Here is a 20,397-nt window from a genome sequence, read left to right as displayed (position 1 = left end):
CTGTGTCCTCCACGAACACACACACACACACACACACACACACACACATTACTCATCCATGTGCCTCAGACCCAAGTAGGCTTGAGAGTTTCTGGCTCCCATTCTGTGGAGCCAGATGGATTCGAGTCAGACAGTGGCCTCTTCTGCTTTGCCGTGTGTAGGGACAAGTGGCTGCTAAGTGACAGTCAGAGAGAAAGACCAGCAGAGGCCCCGGCCTGGCAGATGCAGCCATTGAGCCCAGAAGGTCGTATGCTTCATATTTCCAGTTATTCCAATTCAGAAGGCAAATGGTGTCGAACGTCTAGTGTCATGGGCCGTTTTGATAGCACATTGGTAGGACCTCAAGGAGGCAGGGAAGAGGAGCAGGGCCAGAAGCAGAAGCACCTTGGAGCCTCTTTGGGCAGTCTGGCTCAGCATGGGGTGGAGAAGGGGCTGCCAGATACCCCCTAGGCACAGGAACATCGGGGAACCTCCTTGGGGCAGAGGGTATCAGCGGAAAGAGGGCAGTTCCTGGAGCAGACCTCACCCCCACAGCATGAGTCTGCATGACTGATCGTAAGAGAGTGTTCTGTCATTGCATTGCAGCTCCAGAAACTAAAACGATCACTTTCTTTCAAGACCAAGAGTTTACGGAGCAAAAGTGCTGACAACTTCTTCCAGCGAACCAACAGCGACGTGAAGCTACAGGCCGACATGCTGGCTGAGGTCAGCCCCAGCTCCAGCCCACTCCCTGCCTCTGGAAGCCTGACGTCCACACCCACCAGGGCCAGCCTGCACGCAGGGGCTGGCGGCAAGGCCCACGCCTTTCAGGAGCACATCTTCAAGAAGCCCACTTTCTGTGACGTCTGCAACCACATGATCGTGGGTAAGGCCTCCCCCACCCCCACATCCAGGGTCCCTGCCCCCCTGGAAGGCAAGTGAGAGTGGTATAGCCTGAGTCCAGGCCCCAGGACATATTCTGAGCCTCAGAGATGTACATGAGAGCAGGTTGTTTTGGGAATGTCCTGGAGAACAATAGTTGTGCACGGGGAAGGGAAGTAGGACTGGGCAGAGGGAGAAGTTTGATGGTGATACAGTTGGAACTTCAGCCATCCCCCCCAGGGAGCCCTGGAAAGTCAACTGCACTGAGGCTAGTGGTCTGGGACTTTATACCACTGTATCACCTCTCGTTGTGGCTGGGCAGCCCCTGGGGAAGGGACATAATCTGGACAAAGCAGCTCTTTTCAGCCGGGGCAGTGGGCAAAGAGGAAATCAGTGGGAGGCAACCAGGATGCTGGGCAGGTGGGCACGGAATGCTTCGATACATCAAGGGGACCTGAGGGACACTATCCCAGAATCCACCACAGGGCATGTGGCGCTGTCTGTCTGGGGCAGCGTGGGCAGGGAGTCTGTAGCTGGGTGCATTACAGGGGAAGGACCCAGACAAGCAGGTGTGGGAGGGATGATTCTGCGGGGGAGGCACTGAACCAGGCAGGAAAGGTGATTGAGCCACCATTCCGTACAAGTCTGGACCTGGCACGGACTCACTCACAGTACCTCAGAGAAATGGGGGCAGCCTGAGAGTCTTAGGGGTTGTGCCCAGATGAAGCAAATGATCTATGACATGTCCCAGCCACAAGGAAGAGGTAGGCCGTTCCGAGCCACATGCACAGAAATGCCACCGTTCCTACTCTTCTGCCTCTCCTATGTCAGGAACCCAGTGACCAAACAGATGGAGGAAATCATAAAGGCAGTTTGGGGTTGGGGGGTGGGGCGGGACTCAGAGTGAGTTTAAACCAGTTGTTTCAAGAGCAGCTGTCAATCCTGGTAACTGACTAGTGACCACAGAACACAGACAGGTCTGTGTGTGCTATCAGGGCACAGAGAGGGTGTTACCCAACCCACACCCCACTCCCAGTAGGAGAAGTTAAAGGGCATCACGCACAGAAATGAGGCCGAAAAATGAAAAATGCAGGGCTGATCCAGATCCAGATGTGGACTGTCTTCCCAAGATGGTGCTGACCCACCAGATGTGTAGCCAATCGAATTCCTGGAGCACCTGGAAGCACCCTGAGGCCTTCCCCACCCCCTTGCAGCCCAGATGCCACAGGGCTGGGTTTTGACATGAATGCTTTAGTGAAGGACACTTTTTTTTTTAAATTTATTTTTTATTTATTTTCAGCATAACAGTATTCATTATTTTTGCACCACACACAGTGCTCCATGCAATCCGTGCCCTAATACCCACTACCTGGTTCCCCCAACCTCCCTCCCCCCGCCCCTTCAAAACCCTCAGATTGTTTTTCAGAGTCCATAGTCTCTCATGGTTCACCTCCCCTTCCAATTTCCCTCAACTCCCTTCTCTGAGAAGGGAGTAGGGAAGGACACTTTTATGATCAAGTTGGCCCCAGGGCCCAGTGAGGACCCAGGCAAAAGCCAATAAGCCCTGCAGTCTCATGTTCCAGATCTTCTACCCTGACACACACCTCCCAGCCCCACCCCTTCCCCACCAGGACCAGCTTCCTATAGCCTGGCATCTCTTCCGAGGCTAACTGTTGTCTCGAGCCAGATTCCCTAGAAGCAGAACTTGAGAGGGGAGTTAGGTGCACTGTGATCAGTTGAGGGGGCTGAATAAGAAAGTGGCCTTAGTAGGGTCCCACTTCAGCCAGCTCTGGAGGGAGCTCTGCATGGGTTGCACAGCTGGTCCTTCTTTGAGGCGAGCCTTTTGTAGCCTGCTTTCAGTGGGCCTCCCTCCTCCTCCCACGATGGCCTGGGCCAAGTGGCTCATGTTCTGCTGAAGGCAATTTTCTGGAGAAGGAGGGTAGCTGTGAGTCATCAGCAGCCAGCACACACGCCTCTGGTATATTAGGGGCTTTTTGCTACTGTGAGAGAATATCACAAACTTAGTGGATTAAAACAACACAGATGTATTATCTTATAGTTCTGGATGTTGAAAGTCCACAGCGGGTATCACTGGGCTAAAATCAGGGCTTCAGGAGCTCCATTCCTTTCTGGAGGCTCTAGGGGAGAATATATGTTCTTTCTTCCTACAGCTTCTACAGACGCCCCCCCACCTTGGCTTGTGGCTCCTTCTGTGTTCATACAAAGTTATAATGACAGGTTGCATCTCTCTCACACAGCCATCTCACTGGTCCTGACTCTCCCTCTTGTGCCCACTGGGATACTCTCCATCTCAAGGCCTCCTGATTAGCCACCTTACTCCCTTCTGCATCCTTGACTTCCCCTTGCCTTGTAACATAACATGTTCTTCAGGTCTGGAGATTAGGAGGTGGACACCTATGGGGAGCCATTCCTCTGCCTGTGCCAATCCCATAGGAGTATCTGGGCAGAGTATCAACAGTGTCCACCACAACAGTGGAAGAAAACTGTGGTTGAAGATCACAAGACTGGCCTCTGTTGATTCCTCTCCATCCTGGCTTTGGTACCAATCACATGATTGTCGCACAGCTGATGGCTCTGTCATGTGATGTAGTGAGAGGTATTTTCATTCAACGTAGGCAAAGAGGCACCTTTCTGTTCAGTGCACAACGTGTGGACAATGCTGACCCATGTTTTGCTTGTGGCTATTACCATGGCATCATTAGCCTTTTGCTTTCCAGATAAAATGATGAAAGAGAGTGAGGATAGGAGAAAGTATCAGGTGCATGGAATCAGGCTGGATTTGAACCCCATCCAGCTATGTGACCGAGTGCCAGTAACTCACCTTCTCTGAGCACGTGTCCTCATTTTATGTGGAGAAAATAATAACACCCTCAGGGGGGTTGAATGGTCTAGTGAACTGGCAGAGGGAAAGTACCAGGCTTCAGAAGGCTCTCAGTAAAGGGGGCCCATTGGAGTTGGTATTATCATTATCATTATTAGAGGAGAAAATAGTCATTGCTGTCCTGAAGCAGAGAAACATACTCAGAGGATAGACCAAATTAGCTTTACAGAAAAAAAAAGTTAAATTTAATAGGCATAAATAATCAAAGTAAATAATGTCCAGCTAACAAGAAGTAATTAGTCCCTCATGTATGTGGCAATGTTTTAGGGACATGTCAAGGATTGTCTATCATTCTGAGTTTCATATTTTATGAGGAATATGGACAAGCAGGTGGGTGTCTGGAAGAGAGTGATCAGAGTGGTGAGTGGTGTATCAAAATAAAATCGTGAGGAAACTCTGGGAGTTTGGTGTGTAAAAGATTTAGGATGTGCAGCTATGTTTGAAAGTACCATGTTTGAAGTCAAGAGACTCATGCAATGTAACTTTAGAAGGGAGGATTGGAAACAAGGGGTGGAGTAAAAGGCAAACTTCAGTGGGAATGTAACCATTTAACCCATGCACTTGAGCTGTGAATAGTGCGTGGTTTAACTTCTGTCAGGCAGAGGTCATCTGAAGGTCTTTTCTTACTTAATTATCTGATAATCTTCAAAATGTTCGTGCTTCCCAAAGAAGCCAACGTCTCTCATCACTGAACTTGGACGTATCAGTGATTTCCAGTATGACCTGGAAGGTGGGATTCTGCTGTCCCCTTTACTCTTGGCCAAGGCCCAGTTAAGGGTGGGATGTTCAAACAGGGGAGCAATGTCTGCCTCTCTGGTGATGATGGACACAAGGAGTGTCTTCGTCATCATCTTCAGAAAACCGTATTCTACTCACACTCCCACTTCCCAGTCATTGTCATTCATGTCCTTCCTATGACCAAACCTCATTTCAGAGCCACGTTTGTGTAGCTCCACCATTCTTCAGTTTTGCTGAGTAATGAGTGCTCTTGAGCCGCAGCTTTCTTGGACTCTTCCTTGGGCTTCTTTGGAACCACTGAGGTTGGGCTTCTCTTGCATGTTCTCCTGCTCGTCTCTTACCCTTTCCTCTGACAAGTGGGCCAGCCAGGGTGTGTTCTTCCCATGGCAAGGACAAGGGGAAGCACATAGAGCTGCTTAAGGCCTCAGCTTCCTGGAGGAGGCAGGCCGTCCCATCTGGTGACATTCCTCCAGGCTGTGGGCCCAGCCCACGTCAAAGGGTGAAGAAACGCACTCTCTCCAGGGACTGCAAAGCCACCTGGCAAAAGACACACGTGCGGGCCGGGGCAAAGATGGGGTCAAGAATCTAACCTACCATAGTACCTACCAATGACCTCTGCGTCATTGAACCTTTTTGAAAGTGGGTGGATGGCACCAAGTCTTGGGGCTGTCTCACCCTTCCGCTTCCCTTTCCCATCTGGAAGTAACGCCTCGGGTCTGACTGCGAGCATGGCGGGAAGGGGGTCTCATGTCCTGTGCTCAGGATACGGAGGCTGCTTGGCCTCCAAGCTTGGTTTCCTGTCTGCTTAGCTGTCTTCCAAGGCTGCTCTGTCACTTTCAGTTGCCTATAAATTCCCACCAGGCCTTTCAAGGCAGCGCTATTCGTAATCCTTCAACAGGTGACAATGTGTCACCTGTTTTAATTCTTAGTGTGATGAGTGTGATAAGACAAGGAACATGTGCTTCTTATCACACTCAGTGTGATGAGTGTGATAAGACAAAGGAACAGGTGCTTTTTAAATGAGTAATGGAAATGAGTTTGCCTCTGAAGAATATCACAATCATTAACCTCAGGGGGGATTTTAGGAGCTTCTCAAGTACAGCCCAATTTTGAAAGACTCCATTTTGGAAAAAAAATAAAATAAAATAAAATGCCCTGTGCTAAAGAGAACTTTACTATATTTTTCCCTTATTAGGATTAAATTGATATCGTAGCTACCATTTTATTTTTTAAAATACAGAGGGAAAAAAGAGGTCTGACAGGCATTCTGTTGTTTTCAAAGATGAAAGTGAAGGAAAGCAAGCAGGTTCCTTCTAGGGAAGAGGAAGGAGAATTAGTGAAGAAGGGCTCTCTGTGAGGTGAGGTGAGGTGAGGTGAGGTGAGGTGAGGTGAGGTGGCAAAGGAAGGAGGTGAAGAGAGCAAGCCACAATGTGAAGCAGAGACTGGCAAATGTTCTCAATTCCCGAAAGGAGGCGTCGGGTACCAGGGTCAGTGATCCCAGAGCACAGGTGATCTGCCCCCCTTCCCTTTCCTTGCTCTTCAGATTTAACCTCCTGTCTTCACACGTATTACCTGCAGATTCGCTTCCTTCAAGCCCCATCTCATCTCCATATCCCGAATTCCAGGGAAAGGCCACCTGCGGCTATCTCCTGAGAGTGACATTTCAGAAAATCTGTTAGAGCAGTTTTTGTTTTCCTTTTAACTGAGAACCAAAGGTTATACAATGATGGCCAAGAAAAGTCAAAATTCAAGTGTGAGGTTCCTAGCTGATGGATGTTTGTTTAAAAATAAAAGGAATCTGTCTGGCTTTCTCACTGTCTAGGATTTCTGAGGTAAAATGGACACTAAGGGTTGGGTGGACAGGGCCTCACATTTGTTCCTCGCCTGACTGCCTGTGCCCTAAAGCTGGAAAGGCTACACATTTGCCACAAGAAAGTGACCAAGAAAAGGAGACCAGGACCCCAGCCTCATTCCCTGTTTCTGTGTTCCTAATTTTCTCAGCTCTCACACTCTATAACTCATTACCTATTGCCAGCTTCACCCTTGCCCTTGGATTTGCACCTCCCCCCACCGATGTGGCCCCCAGGCCCTTGGGTTGAGCAGACACTGTGGCAGGCTCTTCTTCAAGTCCAATCTTGCCTCCAGGACATGGCCATCCTTTAGGATCACTTCCTCAGACTGTCCCCTTCCAGAAAACTTGGTCAGCTGTGCAAGCCAAAGATGGTCATCCCAACCATTTGTGGAGACATGAGAGAAATAGGCAGCTATGTGTCCCTCAGCCCCAGTTGTCGCGGCCAGCAACGACGAATCCACCAGGGTAACCGTGGGGGCTAAGAGGATGATGAAAAAAAGTTAAGAGACAAAGAGATGGGGGCAGGAGGGACACTGAAGAGGATTCCAACAGTGCCAAATTTATTCCACGTCTTACAAGCATTTATAAGGCAAACGAGAATAGGAGAAGCATTACATCAGTACCTAGTCAGATGACCGCAGTTCCTTTAACAAGTTTGCATTAACTACAAGCAAACCTTGTGATGCCAGGTAGTTTCAGCTAAAGCCATTAACAAGACAATCAACCAGGGAGTGGATCATGGGAGGTACAGAACAACAAGGAATAACTAAAGAACTCAGGACTCTGGCCACATTGTTCCCTACTAAAGGGAGAGTGTGTGGGAAGTCACGTAGGCAAGCGCGCGACACATGGCACAGACCCTTTCTCAGTGCACTCAACTTTCCCATCCTTAACCTTGTCAAGGTGTCCGGACTTTGAAGGAGACACAAGTCAGGGCCTGGTCTGGTCCTCGACTCCAGCCATGCCGTGGCCTCCAACACCCAGTGCTGGAATTTCCAGCCCTTGAGTCAAGAGAACTGAAGACCCAGTCTTAGGCTAGGAGAATCCTCTTGGTTTGAACGTCCTTTCTCCACCAAGCAGATCCCCTCTTCCAATCCCTGGGCCTTGGGGCTGTCTTGATTGGGGCTGTCAGGGGTGGGGACTCACCTTCATTGTACATCAACTCAAATGTATTCCATCTGTGGCAGCCTCATTTCAGGAAAGCATTGCAATTGTTTGTGGTCATCTGCCACTCCTTAAAATTGCAGAGACCTGAACAAGCACTATTAACATAGCTGACTCAATGTATGACTCTACTCCATCAATTAAGGAGGATTTTCCAAAGGACTTTGTTCTTCCATTACTGTCAGATACCTTGTTTCCTTAATGATTTTTACATTAACTACATGTTCTTAGTTGGCATCCACTTAGAAGACAGCGTATCAAATGGGCTCATATTTCTAAACATGCTCATAGTCACTGCACAAAGGATCATTCGCTTTCAAACTGCCCACGTGGCAACCACAGAGGAAAACAATAATGACTTTGATTTAGGTCAGCATCCCTAAAACAGAGCCTGAGATAGAGATCCTTGTGAAAGTGGTTTATTGGGGGGGGGGGTGCCCTTGGGAGAGGAGGATTGAGATTCTGCTGCTCTCAGCAGAAGAGGCAGGGGAAGGAGCCAAGCAAGGATGTGCCCTCGGTTGGAGTTGGCTCAGATTGATGCCACCCATGGCAAGCTCTAGGACACAGGTTGTTCTTACCTGGTATTCCCACCCTGGGATGAGGGTGCCCAGCCTGTATCTCCTGTCATTCAGTCTTTAAAACGATTTATTCTCCAAAAAAAGAGCAGCTGCGGGCCAATAGCAGTCCATCATCACAACATCAGCATGATAAACCAGATGTGGACAAGGCACCAGCAGTATCACCATATCTTTACATGTAGATGCAGCATCAAAACATCCTCCATTATGAGTGAATATAAAATACAGATGGACCTTGGCATTGTTGTACCAATAACATCATGCTACCCCATCATAATGAAAGGTAATATGGTAACATTATTAGAAAAGGAAATATTACATTACCCTCAGTCCAGGAGCCTTCTACTATGCTCTTGTTTGACCATTAGTTTAACTGTTTTCTGACCACATGTGATTGCTCGGAAAAGCCATAAAACTAACCAAATCTTAAATGGAAAAAAAAAATTGTAGACACACACACATACGTAGGTACATAAAACTAAAAAGACAAGGCAGTGTTTGCTCAGCAATGAAGTGTCTCTTGATAGGAAAGACCAAACAGAAATCAAAGGGAATATTGAAAAGTAAATGTCAAATCTGTGTGTTCTCAGAATGGAATTAAAACTCTAAGGTGCCATCAATCATTTAACCAGACAATTGTTTTAGAAGCTGTACAACCAATAGATAAGAAAACACCAGTGCTCTCTAGAATCTTTTTCTTAAGTTTTAAATAGATCCTTTCCGTTGGGTCATGGTATGTATCCATGTTAAAGTGCAGTACCCAGACCTCAGTGCTTTGTCGGAAAGGATTGTTCGCCTCTGGTGTCTTCACTACTTCCGAGTAGCACAAACTTAACTGCTACTTTTCTGTAGAGGACGGAATGCTAATATAATGCCCAGTCCAAAAGAGGTAGTTTTTCTGTATTCTTTGTTCCTCTGGCCTTCTTGAGGGAATCCTATTGACTCTAGCAACAGAAAGTCAGTAACACTAGCACACAGGCAGGGTAAGGAAATGGTGACCCTTCCAGACGAGGAATGCTTGCAGGACATGGAAATGTTTGGCTTGGAGAAGACTTTGGGGAATATGGTCAGTGTCCTCAAATAGCTGAAGAGATCGCATTCAGAAGCAGATTAAAACTTGCTCAGGATCCCAAGTGCCAGGTGATGGAAGACACTAAAAGGGAGAGCTTTTAAAGATGATCCCAGAAGCTCTACAGATTTGGAGAGGTGGGGGTTCCACATTAACGTATATGTTTGGAAAATGCTGTATACTGTGTTCCCTTTGGATACTGATAGCACCCATGAGCATTTTGTAGTTCCGCTCTTCTGAAAACTGCCAAGTGTTATCAGTGGAGAACAGGCAGTGGAGCAAATGGATTATAACTACAGTTCTCTCTCCCAACATCTCATTTTCCCTAATTCCACTTGGCTGCTGTTGAACAGTTTTTGGCTTGTATCTCTTCAGTGTATGTAGTTCAGAAAGCCTTTTCAATACCTGCAAAGGCAAATTCATTAAAAAGTTATTAAGACTTCAATTCAGGTCCAGTGTCCTCAGAGAACATTGTACCCCGTGCCTTTCAAGGAAAGGGGTACAAAATACTTTAAAGGTAGCATCTTCTGTTGGCTCCTAAAATGTGATGCTTGCCACAACATGCTAAGGATTTTATGAAATATCTCACTGGAAATTACTTATGTGAGAAAGTAATCCACATTCCTTCCAGGAAACACTGAGCAGAAATGGATGCTGGTGGGCTCCAAGAATGGAGGTTTCTTGGAGTCTCACACAGAAGTGGAAGCAACTAGGGTGTAGGGACCAATGTTAGGCTCTGGGGTATCACATGGGACCTTCATATCTTTGCCTTGAAAAGGTAAAGATCTTTTACCAGAAAGAAGATAGGACAAGAGGAGGGAGGTGGAGAGGATGTGACCATATTTCCCAACACCCTCCCTCAAACATCTACTCCCTGGGGAAGGTCCTAATGTGTTTTTGGAGCCCATTTGCAGTGTGCGGGCATTTTGACACTCCTTGAGGAACATCCGAATGCCCTTCTTTCCTGCTTCTCTCCATCGATTCTGGTCCCAATGCTATCAAGACCCAGTTACAGGGCTTCCTCGAGTTCATTGGTGACCATCGTTTCTCTGAACTTGCATATCATTCTTCAAACAGACTAGACATTGGTAAGCAACCTGAAGACATGATCAGGTCTCATTTATGTGCCCATTTTTATGACAGCTAGCACACACCTGTACACACTGAGTATTTAGAAAATAGTAGTTCTTGGGTGGGAAAAAGACCAGTCTGCCTTCAAATACCAACCAACAGAAATAGAAGCCAATTAAAAACAAAATAGGAGAGGTGCCCAGGTGGTTCAGTCAGTTAAGCATCTGACTTCATCTCAGGTCATGATCCTAGGATCCTTGGATAGAACCTCACATCCATCCGGCTCTCTGCTCAGTGGGGAGTCTGCTTCTCCCTCCCCCTCACTCTGCCCCTTCTCTCTCATGTTCTCTTTCTCTCTCTCAAATAAATAAATAAATAAATAAATAAATAAATAAATAAAATCTTTAAAAAAAAATAGGGGAAGTACATGGAAAATTCCTAATCCCTCTTGAAAGTTATGTCCAGGTATATTAAGTCTTCAGCCTGCCCAAAAAGAAGCTTGTCACAGAAGCCCTATTTCCTCTTATGTGATCTTCCTCTTCATTTCCCTTTGTGTTGCGTATTTTAACACAAAGTTACTCAGTACACAAAGGGTCATAACAGGGGTATCTTCTTCATTTTGAATTATATCCAGTTACAAACACAGTGCCATCCCATTCTGTTTAACAGTTGTGTCCTGAGCTCCCACTATTAGTAGTAATACTTCCACCTTAGTTTTGTTTTTGTTTTTGTTTTTATCTACTTTCTATTTTAAACATTTTTGATTGTTTGTCTAAGTGCTGCTTGCAAATAAACATAATTGGATTTTAGATTTCTCCTTTCCCCAACCTGAATTTGTACTCTTAAATAACAGAGATTTATGGATTCACATTCATTGTTATGAGTGAAATACTTGCTTTTCCATCTTAAAGGAAGAAAACTAGAAACTATGCCTCTGTAGTTTCTATTTTGTGTTTTCTGCTTCCTTCCATTTCATGTGTGTGTTTATGTATCTCCTTGTGTGAGTGTTAGTCATGTGTGATTTGTGTGTTCCTTCCTTGTACGATCTCCTGTGTTTTTTGGAACATGTATAATACACTCCTCCTTCTGATTACCTTTGAGTAAACACTCTTTATTCTACATTTCTCAAGTTATTAAAAAGTCAAAATAAATCTTGTATAGACTTCTCTGTTATTCCAGATAACTTACCGAACTTTTTTTAAAGATTTATTTATTTATTTTAGTGAGAGAGAGAGCAGGAGGGGAAGGAGCAGAGGGAGAGGGAGAGAGAAACCCAAGCAGATTCCATGCTGAGCACGGGGCCCAATGTAGGGCTTGATTTCACAACCCCAAGATCACAACCTGAACTGAAAGCAAGAATTGGACACTTAACCGACTGTATCACCCAGGCACCCCATAAAATACTGAACTTTTAACCTTAACCCAAGTATGTCACTCTTGTCAATTCAGACTTTTACCATTCTTATAATGTTTCACAAGTCATACTATTGAGAATAAATACTAAGATAGATAAGCATTTTATAAGATTTATACATCTATTTAGACATTTCTAGTTCTGATTTCTGTATTTACCACTTGTTCAACTGTTGCATAACATCTTTATTCTTCAGCTCTTGTTTTTGTTTTGTTTCTCAGTTGTTTGGTGTATATTTTTGGCACCAAAGGCATATCGGAGTGAATTGCCAGGGGCCCCACTTACTTAGCTAATGAATCTCTTGCGGACTGGGGCAGACTGGTGAGCCACTGAGGGCTTCTTGCAGTTTCTATGAAATGTCCCTCATCCATGCCCTGTAGCTCTGTCTCCCTGCCCACTCCGCTTCCTTTGAAGCTAATGGCACACTCTCCCCTTTCCTCTTAGTTTAGGAAGTCCAAAAATCTGGGAATTGCTGCTTTATGACAGTAATTAGATCATCTGTAGGGTCACTTCTGTCCAGTACCATCTCTCCTAAGGAATTTGATGATAAAATTTTATCTCTTGCTTCCCTATATTCCCCACACTATTCTTCTGGGGTTTTGTTTTGTTATTTCATTTCATTTCTTCTCTTGACTCCTTTATCATAATATCAGCTCTCTTGTATTTTGTTGTCAACCCAAAGCAAATGCTGTCTATAATTGTCTTTTGTTTAATATAGTATAATCCTCCAAAAGATGTCCTCCCCTAAGTCATTGTGGAAAGGAGGCAGGTTATGAGACGTGGTCACATTCATGGACAAAGGGCAAGTGAGACTGCATAACTTCCAGAGTGGACGCTGTGGTGCGGATATTCTCTGCAGTATCCTCAGCACCAAGCCTGACACCCATCCTGTAGGGGTTGTTCAGTGCAAATTTATTAAAGAGTGAGTGAACAGATAAACAAGTCCTCAGCCAATCAGAAATAACGGTATCAGAATTATGAGTAGGATCACTTTTGTTATACACAATGCAAAATATTCAGAAGTAAGAGGGTAGAACTACAGATAATCTCAGTAACCATGTATCCATTAGACATTGAGCACCAGCTGTGGGCCAGGCCCTGAGCTGATATCTCACATCTTCATTTATTTAAGTCAAGAGTCTGGGAAGTAGCAAAGGAAAGGGGTCAGCGTTATCCAGAAACTGGAGAAATTGAGAGGGAACCCCTGCCACTTTCAGCTGAAGGTGCCCTGGACCTACTTCAGTGACAGACACTAACATTCAGTGGAGAGGGTGGGTTTAACAGGTCTCATGATGCTGTCAGTAGCCTTCCAAGGCCCTCTCCCCAACTCCCTTCCAGGGGACCCAACTGGGATGCCTTGTAGCCTGGTCACTGCTGGGACAATATTTGAACTCCATTTGGGGACCAGTTTGGGGAAGTCAGGAAGCCAGAGGAACTGTCAGAGTCTGGTTTGTCTAGACATGAGTATGATATTGGTCACACTTACACAGATGTTTTTCATGTTGTACACATAAGTTGGTATTAGGAAGACATGGACACTGCCTCCCTCCTCTATCCCATCCTTAAACATCTCACGACTAGGAAGAATAAGAAAGGAACCAAGTGGTGAAGGGATCATCTTTATATGCATAAAGGTCTCCAGAAAATAAAAAGTTCTCAAGTGCCAGACACTGCCACTGTTTAATCAGTGTTACAGAGAAAATGTAAGATGTTATTCCTGAGAACTGTTTACCTTACTCGTAATGGACCAAAGTCTTACATGTTACAGTTTGGGAGAAAAGTCAGCCAAAGGACAGAGACTGTCCCTCTTAAATTATAGATTATGATGTCTGAAAACATTTGGTGATTTCTTTTTTTTTTTTTAAGATTTTATTTATTTATTTGACAGACAGAGATTACAAGTAGGCAGAGAGGCAGGCAGAGAGAGAGGAGGAAGCAGGCTCCCCGCTGAGCAGAGAGCCCGATGTGGGGCTTGATCCCAGGATCCTGGGATCATGACCTGAGCTGAAGGCAGAGGCTTTAACCCACTGAACCACCCAGGCGCCCCACTTCGGTGATTTCTTGAATCATGGCATAGCAATGATCTCCTAGAAGAATAATGTTTTCTGTGCCCCAAAGAAGAGATTTGTATTTTAGGAATCTTTTAAGATCATAACTTAGCAGAAAGAAGGGCAACACAGGACAGTATTTTCCCTGTGTAGATAACCCACCAGAGAAGGGAGAGTGATCATTTTAGGTGGCCTTTTGTTCAATTTGTAGTCCCTCCTATGGATCACCAACTAGGTGTAGTAATATAGCAAATATATTTTGAATATGTGTGCTTCCATGTTCCCCCAAGACCTACTGTGCTTCACACATTTTCTCCTTGGCCCATCCACTAAGAAATAAAAAAGGTGCCTAGGGCAGAAGGAAAGGAGGAGGAATCACCCAAGACAGAGTTTGAGCAGTCAGAAAGTGGGAGCTGCTGTGAATCCTGGCTATGCTCGGAGAGTTATCTAAACTTGAAGCTGCAAAACCTTTTCTTGACTGATGCTACTGATTCGTGCCTTCCTGCTTGAGGTGCAGACCACGTCCTGACAGACATAAGTAGAGGTCACCTGCCTTTGGACCCATTATTACTTCTGTGTTTGGAGGCTGGGAAACCACAGGAATAAGCCATCTCCAGTTGTAAACCTGGGAGATGCAGACCCGTTGGAAAGTGTGTCGCCCGCACTTCCATTCAGCTACCTTATTGGAGAATGTTCCACTGACCTACTTTAGAATGGTCCCGTTGATTCTCCCACCACCATAGATACCGCATCATAAAATAACAGAATGAGACTGGTAGAATATAGGGCAGGTCCTTGTATGTGTCTGGGGCTCAAAGCATCAAGCAATGTGTGTGTGTGTGTGTGTGTGTGTGTGTGTGTGAGAGAGAGAGAGAGAGAGAGAGAGAGACCTGTGCATTGTAACCCAGCTATTCAGGACTGAGGTTTGGAGGGTGCTGGGCAAGGTGTGGGGGACATTCATTGCTAAATGCTACTAAAGCATTTTACTTTGTAGCTTATCAAACACTGCCTGGTTGTTGAAGGAGATTAAAAAAAAAAAAAAAGCATAGACTGTTCTGTCACATGCTAAGCTTACCTGGAAAGAAAATCCAAAAGCTGATTGTGACCCTTTCCTCCACACCCCAGCAACCTAACAACAAACAAATGAAATGTGGGCGTGCACACATGTACACACCACGCACGCACTCACACCTTCCATCAGGGAAATGCATCTTCCGTTGCCAGAGCAAGAACATTGTCTAAATCCCTGTCGCTTCAGCCTGTCCATGATAATCCAAGCATCACCTCTACTCTGTTCTAAGGCCATAAAGAGAAGCAACCAGAATGACTTACTGAAACTGAGGAAGGATAGTGAACCAGCCTGAGTCTGTTTGATCCTGAAGGCCTCTATCACTTTGCATGAGATCAGCCTGCTTTCCCTGTTTGAAAAGGACATTTCAAGGAACATTTTCTGGGCATCCATTTTCTTATTTTAAGAATAGAAATAAAAAATGTTAATCTGGCAGATTTGGTTTAAAGTTTAAATGAGACAGTGCCCGAAAGCAGTAGTGTCCTCTTACAGTAACTTTCCTTGCTTCTCCCTGTTTCCGGTCTTACCACCCCAGAGAGCAGGCGCTGCCTCCTGCCTACCTTCTCTGCCCAGGCCCAGTCTCTCACTTCAACAGCCAGAACTTGGCTTCCCAGATTCCTTGGCAAAGCTGACATGCTTCGGTATGTCGACAGTGGCACTGTTGGCATCTCCTTTCCTTATAAAACCTGTCACATCACCGAGGACCTCTCCTGCTGGGGCAAGTGGTCTGGCCATCTTCGACTCCTCCCTGGCCCCTTTGTCCAGAAACCCCATCCGGGCATGCACTCTGATTTCTCTGTGCTCAGGTCAGGCTTCTCCCCCTCACCCGCCCTGCTGCTCCCACCCCAGCCCAGGCTTCATCCAGCACATCTCACGTGAACTCTTTCAAGAACTACCCCAGTCATGTTTTCTCTCCATCTCTACCTCCTCGTCTACTTTACATACTGCTGCCAAACCTCGTCTGAAAACAAACGGACATCGAATTACTGATTTTCTCAGGAATGGTTCTCTATCTCCTTGCCTAAAGAATTACACTCAAGCTTCCCTGACTTGACTCTTATTCTGAAACCTCCTGAAGTCCATAAAAGCGGAGAAGCAATGGGGCTTGTCCCATCAGATCTGCAGAGGTGAAACTTTGTTCGCTACCCCTGACAGTCCTTGTCAGTGGAACGAGCAAACATGTGTAAGTGGATCATTTGCAAACAAGCTCAAAATGCAGGCCTGCGGGAGAGAGCAGTAGAGAGACCAAATGATGCCCAGGCGTCTGGGTGGGTATGCATTCTGGTTCTGCACTTAGCAGATCAAGTGACCTCAGACAGCTGATAGACCTTCCCTCAATCCCAGTGTCTTTCAAACAGGATGAAAATTATAATACCTATCTATTTCTTGGAATTTACTGAAAACTACATAAAGTGACACATGGGAATATTCCCTGTGGACTATGAAACATATCTTTATGTACAGAAGGTTCATATTAACAGTATGCCAAATTCCTAGGCAAGCACTTGGGGGATGGAGAGGAGTAGAACCTAGACCAGCCAATCCATTCTGGAGAGACCTGAGGAGAAGTACAAATTCCCAAGACTTAAGCTAGAACAGTTATGAGGAAAGCAAGGGGCTTTCTTTAAGGGACTGTAAAAACCCCACACCTAAGGCAAGGGAGGAGACAGAGCAGCAGTGATCATCAATATCAGGGTCAGGGGTGTCAAGTTCAGATAGTTGCCAGATGGTCATGGGAAACTGGTCATTGAGGAGGATGTCTTCACTCAACATTTGAAGCCAAATACATGTAATAGAGGGAAAGCTTGGCGGCCACGTATTCCAGTGTGAACCAATGACCCAGAGGGCAGAGGCTGTGGTCTCCAAACACAAAGCCCTGAGCCAATCCAACTCCCGTTGCTATTTTTAAAGCTCAGTGCGGGTGAGGGGCGGGGGAAGTAGGGAGAGTTTTTCCACTAGCAGTCAGGAACCGAAATAGGAAAGATCAACAGAAGCATTTATAAACAATGAATGCCATTAATTTTTTTTAAGCTAAGAGGGGGTTGGAGAGATGTAGAGAAGCAAGGAGTGGGGACTAGAGGCAAGGAAAGATGGCCCAGGGGTCTTCCCATTTTTTAGTGGTCCTTTCTGCTTGCTTAATGGCATTTCAGGCCATTGGTGAATTACTATATTAGCAAGTTTCCTGGAAAACTTGGAAACTACCTTGTTCAAGTAAATTAGGGGAGAGATAGGAAGGGTTATTTTTAATCAGGGTCCCATGACTAGAGTTCAGCTATGATGGAAAATATGTTCCCTTTTTTCCCCTTTAGCAGAAAACTTTCTAAGTATTGAGTGTTAATCTAAAGTTTGGGAGCAGTTTAAGCTGTCTTTCTCTAGGTCCAAAAGTCAAGCTAGCTCTTTCTGGTACACCACATTGTGAGGACAGTGACAGGTAACCTAGGGCTCTTTTGGGGATGGTGAGAAAGAACAGTAAGTCTCGGATTGCGCTATGTCTGCCTCACTTCCCACTATGGTGCGACAAGAACATTAGAACAGGGGGCTGGACACGACTCATTAATACAGCTCTGCTGTGAAGGAAGAGTGTAATGTTTGTCAGATCACTTTGATTCTCTAAGCCTGTTTCTTTATCTGTAAAACGAGAGAGTTGGCTAGGTCAGCTGTGGTGGGGGGGAGGTGCACATTGGTTTCCATACTAATGGATTGGCAGTGATTGCCGAGAGAAACTTCTAACCCTTCTCGATGAGAAAATTGGTATGATTGATAAGTGGTGTCTGCCATGTATACAAAATGAAGTGCTTCTTCAGTACCCGTACTATGTATTTGCCGTCTTCAGGCTATGGATCTCAAAGGCAGGACTTTGCAGAAATTGAATATGCATGCCCATCACCTGGAAGTCTTGGTGAAAGGCATTTCCTGATTTAGTAGGTTTACATTCTGCATTCCTCCCAGGGTCTTAGGTGATGTCAGTCATGCTGATCTGTGGGCCACACTTAAAGTTACAAGGCACTGAGGATCTTTCTGACTAAATTCTGTGACACTTTTGGGGTGCCTGGGTGGCTCAGTCAGTTAAGCGTCTAACTTCGGCTCAGGTTGTGATCCCTGGGTCCTGGGATCAAGCCCCGCATGGGCTCCTGGCTCAGCAGGGAGTCTTCCCCACCCTGTTCCTTCTCTCTATCTTGTGTGCATAATTAATTAATTTTAATTTAATTTAATTCTCAAATAAATAAAATATTTTAAAAAATTAAAAAATTTTAAGAAGAAATACTCCCTTGTTGGGAGTAGGGACACCTAAAAGAGGAAAATGAAAATTAGTTAATTAATTCTGTAACACTGTTAACTCAGCAAGTCATGAAGGTTTATGTGGGAGGCCTTGCCTTAGGTACCTGGGAAAGAGAAGTGAGGTACAGAAAAGAAGAGAAGAGCTCATTTTAAATTTTCATGAGATTTCTGACTTTGTCTCTTGCATAAATATTCATCTTTCTTTCCATAGATAATAAATACGGAAAGCTTACTAAGCAATTGTTGATACACATACACATAAAAATACATGCACCAATGCATATAAGAAGTGCCAGGAAAATCCAACTGAGAAAACAGTAGTTCTACCTGAGGAGAAAGAGGTCAATGAAAGTCCCGTAGAGAATGTGACCTTTCAGGTGGGCATTGAAGGATGAATAGGAGTTTACCACTTCCTACCAAACTTAATATATTATGTTAGACCTCCCCATTGAGTATGTACAAGAGCCAAAGTGTGCCATATTTTCTTTAAAAAAAAAATGTTAACTGAGAGTCAACTCTTAATTTCTCAAAAACTAATGATAAAGCCTACGGATGTGTCCAGGTTTACCACAGCCTCTCTATTCTTTTGGTAGACTTCTCTCATGGGAGGCACCATACCAAAAATCAAACTAGGGGTTACATTACTTGGTTTTTGTCTGAAATAGTATTTGAAAAGAGTTCTGATAGGCACTTGGGTGGCTCAGTCGGTTAAGCATCTATCTTGGTTTCAGGTCATGGTCCCAGGGTCCTGGGATCAAGCCCCACATAGGGCTCTCTGCTCAACAGGGAGTCTTCTTCTGCTTCTCCCCTCTGTTCATGCTCCCTCTCTCATGTGCCCTCTCTCTCTCTCTCTCTCTCTCTCTCTCTCAAAATAAATAAAATAATTTATAAAAAGAAAAGAAAAGATTTCTGAACCAGTTCATCCTTTTATCCCTGATTTTCAAATGTGACAGATCAAACCTGGTACCCAGATGCACCCAGAATATACAGCTAAAAGATTTCAGTCAGATCTAGTTGATTGAGGGGAAGAAATAAATAAGCAAAGGACACCAGCCAGAGGTACAATGTTGAGTATGGACCAAGACCTGCTTTACAATTGCCACCTTACCACTTATCAACTAAATAGACTTGGGTCAATTGCTTAAACTCTGATCCTTAATTTTCCATCTATTAAGTGTGGAATAATAATAACTAAGTTCAAGGGATTGTTGTATGACAGAGAACATATGGCAAGAACATATGGTGGTCCTGAGCACAGGGTAGGTATTCAGGGGCCCTGATCCCTGTGGCCTCCCAGTTTTCAGTCTCCCAGGAGAATAGACAAGCAGCTCTGTGTGCAGGAAGGAAGAGGGAGTTTGTAATCACAATAACCGGGTTCAGATCTCCTCTCCACCCTTGTCTCCATAAGGACTTTAACCTCAAACCGAGGACTTCCACCCCGCAAAGCTTCATTTTCCTCGCTATAAAAGAGGGATGAAAATAATTGATGCCTTTCAACCGTGGTTCTCAACCTGGAGACAATTTTTGCCTCGCAGGTAGGAATTCAAGATTCAGCAGGTAAAAACACAAGACACTCCATTAAATCTGAATTTCAGAAAAACCACGAATAATTTTTTAGTGTAAGTGTGTCACAGGCAATATTTGGGACACGGTTATCCCATGCAATATTTGAAATATTCATATATTTAAAAATAATTTGTTATCTTAAATTAAAATTTAACTGGACTTTCTGTGTTTTATCTAGCAACCTTATCTCCAGGAACATTTGACAATACCTGGTATTGTTTTTGATTGTCATGATTCTGGACAAAGTGTGCTAACCAGCCTCAGGCAAATAGAGGGTTCTGATGCTGTTGACCATGCTTCAGGGCATGGGACAGCCCATCACATCCACGTACAGTGAAGAATTATCAGGCTGCTAAGGCCACTAGGGTAGAGACTGAGGAACTCTGCTCAGAAAACTTGGATTTGAAAAAAAAGACTTTGAAGGGCCCCTGGGTGGCTCAGTTGGCTAAGTGTCTGCCTCTTGATTTCAGTTCAGGTCATGATCTCAGGGCCCTGAGATCAAACCCAGAGTGGGACTCAGCACTCAGCAGAGAGCTTGCTTAAGATTCTGTCTCCCTGTGCCTCTGCTCATCCCCCACTCATGCTCATGTGTGCGCAACTCGGTGTCCCTTTGTGGGGGGGTGGGATACTTTGGAATCTAAAAGGCAATGAAATCTATCCACTAAATTGGGGGGGGGGGTTGGGGATCAGTGGGTGTTGACAGGCACGTTTCCCTTGCAAACTAGAGATAATTGAGATGGAAGACTCTATGAAGTCTGCAACAGAATGTGCTCTGGGGAACCCAGA

The 20,397-nt window shown here is 45.1% G+C and overlaps 1 protein-coding gene across 3 annotated transcripts in view; it reads left to right on the top strand.

Moving 5' to 3' along the window:
• The window catches only part of STAC (SH3 and cysteine rich domain), a 149,232-nt gene that overhangs the window by 61,784 nt on the left and 67,051 nt on the right, over positions 1-20,397 (top strand). For 2 of the 3 annotated variants that reach the window (XM_032359210.1, XM_032359354.1), the window contains exon 2: positions 586-865. In XM_032359210.1, the coding sequence (XP_032215101.1) occupies positions 586-865 (280 nt within the window). The remainder of the gene's footprint in view (positions 1-585; positions 866-20,397) is intronic. The other variant, XM_032359278.1, reaches the window with a different exon arrangement.

Source organism: Mustela erminea, chromosome 1 (assembly GCF_009829155.1).
Source record: "Mustela erminea isolate mMusErm1 chromosome 1, mMusErm1.Pri, whole genome shotgun sequence".
NCBI lineage: Eukaryota > Metazoa > Chordata > Mammalia > Carnivora > Mustelidae > Mustela > Mustela erminea.
Note: the sequence above shows the minus strand (reverse complement) of the source record. Positions and strands in the feature narration are given on the sequence as shown.